This window comes from Salmo trutta, chromosome 11 (assembly GCF_901001165.1).
Source record: "Salmo trutta chromosome 11, fSalTru1.1, whole genome shotgun sequence".
Taxonomy (NCBI): domain Eukaryota; kingdom Metazoa; phylum Chordata; class Actinopteri; order Salmoniformes; family Salmonidae; genus Salmo; species Salmo trutta.
The window spans coordinates 10,650,090-10,660,719 of NC_042967.1; the positions used below are offsets into that span (position 1 = coordinate 10,650,090).

General features: G+C 44.0%; 1 protein-coding gene across 4 annotated transcripts in view; it reads right to left on the bottom strand.

The window, feature by feature from the left end:
• LOC115202200 (WD repeat-containing protein 17) overlaps nucleotides 1-10,630 on the bottom strand; it is a 32,339-nt gene that overhangs the window by 5,852 nt on the left and 15,857 nt on the right. For 3 of the 4 annotated variants that reach the window (XM_029766173.1, XM_029766172.1, XM_029766170.1), the window contains exons 4-16: nucleotides 10,011-10,241; nucleotides 8,073-8,324; nucleotides 7,630-7,752; nucleotides 6,959-7,146; nucleotides 6,594-6,762; nucleotides 3,899-3,990; nucleotides 3,484-3,653; nucleotides 2,865-3,029; nucleotides 2,273-2,475; nucleotides 1,667-1,816; nucleotides 1,007-1,137; nucleotides 572-697; nucleotides 198-353 (exon numbers count right to left, since the gene is read on the bottom strand). In XM_029766173.1, the coding sequence (XP_029622033.1) occupies nucleotides 198-353; nucleotides 572-697; nucleotides 1,007-1,137; nucleotides 1,667-1,816; nucleotides 2,273-2,475; nucleotides 2,865-3,029; nucleotides 3,484-3,653; nucleotides 3,899-3,990; nucleotides 6,594-6,762; nucleotides 6,959-7,146; nucleotides 7,630-7,752; nucleotides 8,073-8,324; nucleotides 10,011-10,241 (2,156 nt within the window). The remainder of the gene's footprint in view (nucleotides 1-197; nucleotides 354-571; nucleotides 698-1,006; nucleotides 1,138-1,666; nucleotides 1,817-2,272; nucleotides 2,476-2,864; nucleotides 3,030-3,483; nucleotides 3,654-3,898; nucleotides 3,991-6,593; nucleotides 6,763-6,958; nucleotides 7,147-7,629; nucleotides 7,753-8,072; nucleotides 8,325-10,010; nucleotides 10,242-10,630) is intronic. The other variant, XM_029766171.1, reaches the window with a different exon arrangement.

Consider the following 10,630-nt stretch of genomic DNA (forward strand, 5'->3'; position numbering starts at 1 on the left):
GGAGATCGCTTTGAATAACCCCTTTTGGTTCCAGGTAAAACCCTTCTGCACGGAACCCAAAAGAGTTCTACCAGGAACCAAAAAGGGTTCTACCTGGAAGCAAAAAGGGTTCTACCATGGGGACAGCCGCAGAACCGTTTTGGAACCCTTTTATTCTAAGAGTGTAGCCTAGGGCCTATAATAAATCAGTCCATTACCTCTCCCAGTTCCACCATGAGTTCACAGTATCTCTGGATCTGCCCCAGTCTCAGATGGATCTCTGCTGCATCTCTCAGTCTCTCCTCTTTACTGGGAGCCCCGATCCCCCCGCCAAACTTAGACATCTTCACTATGGTCAATTCCTGGGCCTCAGACTACAGAACAGACACATTGAAACGTGTACTGTCAGTGAATAGTCGTGAAACGTTTGATGTTCTTTTGAAAACGAACCCCTTAGAAATGTGATTCATACGCTTGGTCCAAAATCACTCCATCCCCTTTTCCTTTGGCCCTAACCCTTGGATGTTTGCAGATCTGAAGGGACTGGATCATGTGTGAGATGAGACAGTCAGTCAGTCAGTGGTCGACTTACGGTTTTGAAGCGGACCAAGTGTTTCATGTGCATGATGCCCTTGCCGTAGCTCTGGGGAAGCAGACTGTCGTCCTGCCCGTTGATCACTGACACCAGGTCCCACAGGTTATGACTGCCCCCTGGTGGCTGGAGGAAAGAACATAGAAAAAGTTTTCATAAGCACTTCATAAGAGTAGGTAGTGTGTACAGTACATAATACATGGTGATTCCAGTAATATGTGCCAATATTACTACCAAATAGGAGTACTAACCTGAAGGGTTATCTATAGGTTATTTGATACCTGATGACGTAAAACTATACCAAGGAAAAAACGACTATACTTCCATCAAACCATCAGATTAAAACCATGTGTCTGGACTACGGGAATGGAATAACTAAATGACCGTAAATAGAGTGCTATTCATTTCAGGAAAATTGCAAGTAAATATACTCACAGAGAAACATTCGGAGAACCACCTGAGTTTCTTCATCCGTACTTCACTGGAGAGTTTATCCAGCTCCTGCTTGATGTCTCTGGACACCTTCCCACAGAGCAGAGGGGTAGCACCAGGCACCATGGCCCTATCTGGAGGAGAGGACGGGATATAGTACTCTACCATACAGACACACACAGATTCAGACTGATGTCATTCAGGATAATTGTTCTTGTGAGGCTATGTCGTGCTTGGACTGATAAATATTTGTGGTATCACTCTCTCACAGTCGAGACAGAGTTATGAGCAGTCAACATATTGATGTCATGAGTAATCAACACTTCTGTAACAATATAGTCATAGTGTCTGATGGGAGAGTGATAAAGAGTGTTTACTGATGAATCCCTAATCCTGGAGTGTATACAGATAGAAATGTAGCACATAGAACTAACACGACTCCTTATTCTACATGGTCAGTGATGTAGAGGTAAAAAAAAATAGACGGGCAAACGCTAACCGCAGTTCGCGGTGAGTAAAGTTACGCTCCCTATATTTTCAATGCATTTTTTTCAGCGAAAGGTGTGTAAACGCTGGCACAAAATAAGGGTGTTTACGTGCCTTACCCTCCACTGTACATGTTCTACACAAAACATTTGTTCAGTATCGGAACATTTGACTGACCCGTGTTGCCGATGATGTCGTCCCAGCTGTGGTCAGCCAGGACGTTGACCAGGAGCGGAGCGATGAGCGGAGTGAGGGACCACAACCTGACCGTAGAGTCCCGGGAACATGAGGCCATGGTGAACGGACGGCTGGGGTGGCAGGTCAGGCCTGGAGGAATCAGATCAGGTTACAGCATTACAGACACAGTGTCAGGGTAGAGACAGTTCTATATATTTAACTTCACATTCAGTGGCCTCTATAAAGCATAGCAGGTTTCCCCAACTGGTGGTCCGTGGATGATTTTACTTGGCCCCCAAAGTTTTGTGAACAACCCCCCCCCCCCCATATTTAGAATTTTTTCTTGTTGGACATAAAAGGCTGTGAAAACACCAGCAAATCAGCTCCAAGTGATTTGAATTTTGATTCCCACGCATAATAAAGAGAGATATGTGATTGTATGAAAACCCAAGCAAGGTTTGAGATGATAATGTTTTAGTCAAATATTATATGTTTGGGCTTCTGGTGGGTCAGTTTGCAGTCTAGAAATGATCCTGGGCCTGTGGCTGAGTCTACTTGATGATGGCTGCAGTGTGTTGTTCCTGATTCATTACTGAGGACCGGTACCATAAACATCAGCGCCGTGGTCGTAGCAGGTGTCCAGGCAGGTTCCGTCCCGGGTGTCCCAGACTTTAATGGTGTAGTCCCAGCTGCCGCTGGTCAGCAGGTAGGGCACCTCCGTGTTCCACATCAGGCCTCGGACCGGCGCCGTGTGACCACTCAGCACGTTGATACAGGCATCCTGGGTATAATCCCAGATACGCACAGTCCTGGAGAGGGGAGAGGGAGGGAGAAAGGGAGCGAGAGAGAGAAAGAGAGAGAGAGAGAGAGAGAGAGAGAGAGAGAGAGAAAGGGAGTGAGAGAGAGAGAGAGAGAGAGAGAGAGAGAGAGAGAGGGAGCGAGAGAGAGAGAGAGAGAGGTTATATACGGACTCCCATATACATAATAGAGTGACTACTCAAACCAATGGCATCTGTATTGATAATGGTAGCATATCAAATAACTACCATGAGTATCTGTGTATCAGTACAAAGTGTTTACCATGCATTATGCAGGTACTGTTACACATTGGTGGATGTGATAAATTACCCTAATGCAATGTGATGTGAGACTCAGTGAAAGAACATATATGAATAATGTATTAATATACTGCATGTACCCGTCATCTGAGCCACTGCAGAGAATACCCTCTCGGAGAGGAGACCAGCGCACGTGGAACACCTTGGCCAGGTGACCCGTGAACACCTTGAGTGGCTGGTCAGAACTGGTGGCCAGGTAGTACACACGCACGTTTTTATCCTCACAACCCGTGGCTATCATGTCTCTGGGAATGGAGAGAGAGACAAAAAGAGTGAGAGAAAGAAAGAGAGAGAGAGAGGGATAGATACAGAGAGAGACAGAGAGACAGAGAGACAGAGAGACAGAGAGACAGAGAGACAGACAGACAGACAGACAGACAGACAGACAGACAGACAGACAGACAGACAGACAGACAGACAGACAGACAGAGAGACAGAGAGACAGAGAGACAGAGAGACAGAGACAGAGCGACAGAGAGACAGACAGACAGACAGACAGACAGACAGACAGACAGACAGACAGACAGACAGACAGACAGACAGACAGACAGACAGACAGACAGACAGAATGAAAGAAAGAAAGAAAGAAAGAAAGAGAGAGAAAGGATATAAGATCTAGTAGAGTATAGATAACTAACTACATTTCCCAGTATACTTGTTATACAGTATGAAAGGTGAGCTACACAACTGGACTCTTACTTGTTATTCTGGCTCCAGTCACAACCAAACACAGCAGCAGGGTGCTTGTACTTGTGTAAGACCCTGCCGTCGATGGTCCTAATGATGCAAAAGCCGTCACCACTACATGTGGCTATTCTTTTAGAGTCCTTATGGCTCCATGCGATACAGAAGATACCATTATTCCCATGCTGTTGAGTACACAAGGGAACAAAAAGGCAATGACATAATTATTTTTGATAAACTAAAGAAATTATTGATAAATCACTCTATTATCCTTTTCACACTATCGTGCCGACCCGAACAAAACCGTGCTGGCTAGTGGATGTGTAACCAGGCTAGCTCAGTACAGCTTGGTTTGGTTTAGCTCGGTTCGGCTCAGTAGTGTGAAAAGCCCTTACGACTGTCATGTTTTTCGTCAGTGTTGTTGACGTACCTCATTGAATCGTGTGATCATCTTGCCTTTCTTCACATCCCAGATGAATGCACCGTTCCGGGACGTGGCTCCGGCTATGCAGTTCAGGTCTCCTTTCGAAGAACACACACAAAGATAACAAGAGACATATTTACGACTTCCAAATGAACGAACGCAAGAAAGCGCAACATATTTCATAACTTGGTTTGAATCATTAAAAAAAAAAGCATCACGTTGACTTCTTAATTTATATTCCGTAAATCATTATTAATGGGAAAGAACTCAAGGTAACACTTTACTTGAAAATATATACTTAAGGCGTTCATAAAATATCGATTCATCACCAGCAGAGCAGTTCTCAAAATAAAAGTCGACATGACGAATTATGGTTTATAAAGGGTGTTTCGAGCATGGGAAGGTCGGCGTATGAGTGCATATCAAAGTATGCGAAATGGGACACGCGGGCACTTCTCGGCTGCGTACTCCATTTGTATATATTTTGACGCGTGCATAGACGCAAGCTTCAATGGAAAGTGTGCACAGAAATATGACGCAACCATGTAAAAAAAAAACGCAAAATTCTTGAAACCAATGGCCATTATTTGAGCTGAAGCGAGAGAAAATAAACTGACTACAATGTTTTTTCTTGATACATTAAGAAATGCATACTGTGTTATTTTTGGCATGTTTACCTGCCTACAACATCCACTGTACTGTGCAGAGATAACAAGCCTAGTAATTCAATAGGGAGACTTGTTAGCTACTACTGTTAGCTAGCTAGATAGCCATGAAGAATTGGTAGCTAGCTACTGACGAAGAATTGACATCTACCTTGCATAACATTCGTTTTAGGTCATTTTTGCCTGTTAAACTATCTGGTTAGCTAGATTATTACGATTCACATAGTTATGAAGTAAAACATTTGCTTTATGTATATCTTGTTCCGTCTCTATTGTTGCCATTGTCCTGTGTCATGACGTGGCCCTCTTTGGGTACAGCGAGCACCATCCCCCTCTCTCTGCACCATCCCCCTCTCTCTCTCACCACCTCTCTCTCTTCCCCCTACACCCAGGCTCTGTTAGGCAGGTCATAAATTCCTAAAGGAGTTCTCTCCTCATGGCCAGAGTAGAGAGGGAGTGAGGTGCACAGGAAAACAAAGGAACCTCTTCCACATCACAGAACTTGAGATCTGAACAATTTCCATGTTTTGGAGAAGGTGTACACGGTTGGTGAAGAATCCAGCTACGAACTGGTCCGTTTTGTACAATTTTGTGAAACTCATGAGAGACAATACAGCCACATTACCATAACTCTGTTTATACAAGAGTCTCAGTTGTGAGGCTTGCATCTAATTGTTGTATAAAATGAATGAGTAAAGATGAAACTATTTGTGAAATTACGTAATGTGATTTTAAACTGTTTAATGAAGGAAACTCCAATTCCCTTTAAAGTTTAACTAAATCATTGGCCCGCCCCATGAGCACAGACATTGATCTGGCATCATGGGACAGCCTCTTTCTACTGTTATGAATATAACCCCCACAGGGAGGAATTCCCTTCAGACCAGCTTACCTTGATTACCACGAGAGGGCTAAGGTTTGAGACCAGACCATAAACCTGAGTATAAGCTAAGGTTGTAATGGTTGTTGAAACTCTGAGACTATCGATACTGACAGAATAAGAGCAAATCTTTGATACTAATTACTAGTCTGCAGCTAGGAATTCTATACCATTGAACGCGAAGGCCGACAACCGCCGAAACATCTATTCTATAACAACATTGCTGAATGTTACTCGGAACTATCCATTCTGACCATGGAAGAGAGAGAGAGAGGGCGGACAAACTCTCCAATAGAAAGACGGACGATCCCAACAGAGATTACGACTACACACTGAGCGTAAATATATATATTGATTGCAATTATTCCCGAATGAGTGAGTGTTCATGTGCAAAGGATTAGCATTTCAATTAATGTGATTATCAAGTGTGTAGTGATTCATTTGCGTAATTCCCGCCTTTCTCAGTATACAACCACTTCCCTTTTGTCCACCAAGCCGTAATATCGGTTTAGTCCATTAGGGCACATCCCCTATCATTTCCTTGTAACCATATCTACTTTGTTTGTTTGTATGTGCATTTCTGTTATTATTTAGTTAGTTAATAAATAAATGATTGAGACAATTGATGTATGGAGGATTCATAGTGAAAACTGGGTTCGTGCAGATAACCAACAATTTACGACGTTTGGAATGAGACTAACGTGAGGTAAAGAATAATTAATTAATTAATTAGAAGACTAATTGAGCAGATATTAAAATATCTGAAAGTTATATTAGGAAAATTCTAACTTTGTAATCTGAATATTTTCCTTTGTGCCCCGACTTCCTAGTTAATTACATTTACCTGATTAGTTAATCACGTAACAATAATTACAGAGAATTGATTTGATAAACTAACAGTCTTCAGTTTAATGATGCCAAAGACACGACACCTGGCTGGAAGAAGGTTCACTGAATCGGGAGGTGCAGCGTGAGGCAATACCGTAGGGGGAGTGCTTCTCAAATGTCATGTTTTATGCGTTCTCCACACTCTCGTCCTCACAAGAACGTCCTTGGAGAATGCACTCGGAGCACGAGAGTGTGGAACACGGTAGAATGCATATTGAGAAACACCCAAAGTATTATGGTCTGTGTGTGTTCTCTCCCCATGTCTTACCAGGAGCCCAGGACAGAGAGTAGACCACACCCTCGTTGCCGGGAGACGTATTAACCGCCGTGAGGGTGTTGATGTCCCACACCTTAATGGTCCCGTCAAACGAGGCTGTCGCCAACAGGTTGGGGTCGTCTGGCTTGAATTTACAGTCAAATATGGTCTCAACATGACCCTGAGAACAACATATGGTTTCATGGTCAGGTCTTCTTCAACATGAACTGGATTGGGAGATATGTACAACAGAAATGCAGACACAAACAAGAAATAGAAGAACGCCCTTAGGATCATCCCAATTTCCCTACCTCCCTTGCTACCACTTGTCCTCCCTTCTTTTCACCCCCCCCCATCTCTTCCCCTCCCTCCCTCACCAGGTCTCGTAGGAAGTCCCACTTCTTGGCTCCCATGTCATAGAGCCCCACCCCTCCATCCATGAAGCAGCAGACAGCGTGGCCCGGGGGGAGGGAGAAGGCCTGGTTCTGGGATAGAGTAGGAGGAGGAACAGCCTCACTGGTGGATGATGTGTAGTGGTTCTTTGTCGGGGAGATGGAGCTCAAGGCTGAAAAGAGGGTAGGAGGCAAATAATGGTGGGGTCAGGAGGGGTGAGGTGATAGCAAGAGTGGGGAAAGAACACACTATGCTATAGAAAAGTGAAAGTTTTTCCAAGAAATATAGCAATCTTATTTCACAAGATCAGTCATTCATATCCAAAACCCTGAAGTTATTGTACACTTTTAGAAAAAAGGGACCCAAAAGGGTTCTTCGGCTGTCCCTATAGTGTAACCCTTTTTGGTTCTAGGTAGAAGCCTATTGGGTTCCATACACAACTCTCTGTGGAAAGGGTTGCACATGGAACCCAAAAGGAGTATGCCTTGAAACAAAACGGTTTTACCTCGAACCAAAAAGGGTTCTTCAAAGGGTTCTCCTATTTGAACAGCTGTAGATAGCACCTTATTTTCTAAGAGTGTGATGCAGACTGTGGATTCTACCCTAAATTGTGGATTATCAGAGCTCATCTGCCAGTAGTGTGTCTAATGCTTACATTTCTTGGCTGGGGGAGAGTTTAACACATGTAAAGCATGGAAGCCGGTCTTCTTCAGTTTGAAGTTGTCCAGAGGTGTAGATCTAGACACGTTCCATATCCTCAACACACCAATTTGAGAATCTGGAAACAGAAGGAAAAAGTTGGAACAGTGGTATTGACCCAAGTTCTAAAGGCCTGAGCCTTACACAACTGACCTTTAGCTATCTACACTGATAAAAATACCCTACCTCATGTAAAGAACAAACCCAGGGCTGTGACCTTATCTTAACCCCCAAGGACCCTACCCCTTATATCCTACCCCCTAAACCCTACCCCCGTTTCTTTACCTCTAGTGATGAACATGCCGGGGGCGCTGGGGACCCAGCTTTCCCCTCCCCCCTACACCCTGCACCTTAACCCATTGTACCCTACCCGTAAACCCTACCCCAATATGTCCTTACCTCCAGTGATGAACATGCCGGGGGCGCTGGGGACCCAGGCCAGACACTGTACAGAGGCAGCTGAACTGGGGAAGCTGAAGGTAGTGACGCAGGTGAGCCCCTCTGAGTCTACCATTCGGATGCCATTATGCAGGTTGGCCACTAGGAGGTAGTCTGTAGACAGGGGATCCCACTCCAACGCTGTGACCGGGTCCTCCTCGTCCGTCCCCTCTAAAGACTCCGGGCGCAACACGTGCTTCTGGTTTTTAGATCCTAGGACAGGAGAGGAGACCTGCTGCATCAACTGACTAAATAAAGTCACCACAGCCCCTAATGAAATACCTGGAGGTACCAAATAAAGGTTATCATGTGGAAGAAACAGTCAATAAATACATATTTAAAGGTTGTAAGTGTTTTTTCTTCCTGGCACTGATTCTACTGATAGCAGCTATTTCGAAGAAGGGTCTACAGATGTAAGATCTTAATTTGATCACTCTTTTGTTGCTGAGAATTGTAGTGTATTCAAGGTTTTAAAAGGCTTCTATAGTATGTAATTTTCACTTTAAAATGTCAGTCTTGATTTGCCCTAACAAAAATGTATCAACCTCTACAAAATATATCCATTAATTATAATCCACATAATAATTCACATTTCCTGTTGATGCAGGATTATTTTCCTGCTGTAGCAAACTGTCTCAAATTTAGATCCTACATCTGTACTTGCAATAATTGTAATATATGGTTGTTTATTCAGACTAAAATGATTGTAAGTCACTCTGGATAAGAGTGTCTGCTAGCTAAATGACTCAAATGTAAAATTGTTTGTAATAGGGAAACGCATGCCCAGTTCTTTCACATCAGTGCAAATGAAGGAGATAAGACAAAGAGAGGAAGCCACTTTAGACAATTGAGATGCAGCCACAGTCTAGACTATCTATAGACTATTGAGATGCAGCCACAGTCTAGACTATCTATAGACTATTGAGATGCAGCCACAGTCTAGACTATCTATAGACTATTGAGATGCAGCCACAGTCTAGACTATCTATAGACTATTGAGATGCAGCCACAGTCTAGACTATCTATAGACTATTGAGATGCAGCCACAGTCTAGACTATCTATAGACTATTGAGATGCAGCCACAGTCTAGACTATCTATAGAGATGCAGCCACAGTCTAGACTATCTATAGACTATTGAGATGCAGCCACAGTCTAGACTATCTATAGACTATTGAGATGCAGCCACAGTCTAGACTATCTATAGACTATTGAGATGCAGCCACAGTCTAGACTATCTATAGACTATTGAGATGCAGCCACAGTCTAGACTATCTATAGACTATTGAGATGCAGCCACAGTCTAGACTATCTATAGACTATTGAGATGCAGCCACAGTCTAGACTATCTATAGACTATTGAGATGCAGCCACAGTCTAGACTATCTATAGACTATTGAGATGCAGCCACAGTCTAGACTATCTATAGACTATTGAGATGCAGCCACAGTCTAGACTATCTATAGACTATTGAGATGCAGCCACAGTCTAGACTATCTATAGACTATTGAGATGCAGCCACAGTCTAGACTATCTATAGACTATTGAGATGCAGCCTCAGTCTAGACTATCTATAGACTATTGAGATGCAGCCTCAGTCTAGACTATCTATAGACTATTGAGATGCAGCCTCAGTCTAGACTATCTATAGACTATTGAGATGCAGCCTCAGTCTAGACTATCTATAGACTATTGAGATGCAGCCTCAGTCTAGACTATCTATAGACTATTGAGATGCAGCCTCAGTCTAGACTATCTATAGACTATTGAGATACAGCCTCAGTCTAGACTATCTATAGACTATTGAGATGCAGCCTCAGTCTAGACTATTTATAGACTATTGAGATGCAGCCTCAGTCTAGACTATCTTTAGACTATTGAGATGCAGCCTCAGTCTTACCTGGCTGGAAGATGGAGAGGCTCCCGTCCGTGTGTCCAAACACCACCTTGCCCTTCTTGACGGGGTGCCAGCGGAACAGACAGATGTCGGACAGGAAGCTGTGTGCCTCCTTGTGGATGGTGACGCCGGCGTCCAGCCCGCTGATGGCCCACAGGTAGAGAGGGCCCCGGTGGGACACAAACGCCACGCCGTCACCTGCGTTCCAGCACCAGCTCAGAGACGCTGGGATGCCTGGGTGATGGTACACAAGGGTTAGAGACACATTTAGATACACTCTCACACACACACACACACACACACACACACACACACACACACACACACACACACACACACACACACACACACACACACACACACACACACACATACACACACACAAAGAAAACACACACAAAACCAAACACACACATTCACCCCCCCACCCACCCACACACACACTCTCTCCTAGAAAAACAAATAACACCAAACCACCCAGCCGTCAGCCATCTCCCTCCTGATAGGAGTCAGTGTAGCAGCAACAATAGCCAGCACTAATGACATTACTAAGCACACAAACACTTCACTACACTGAGTCACCCTCCCAAGGCAACCCAACCTACTCTCTCTATCCTCTCTGA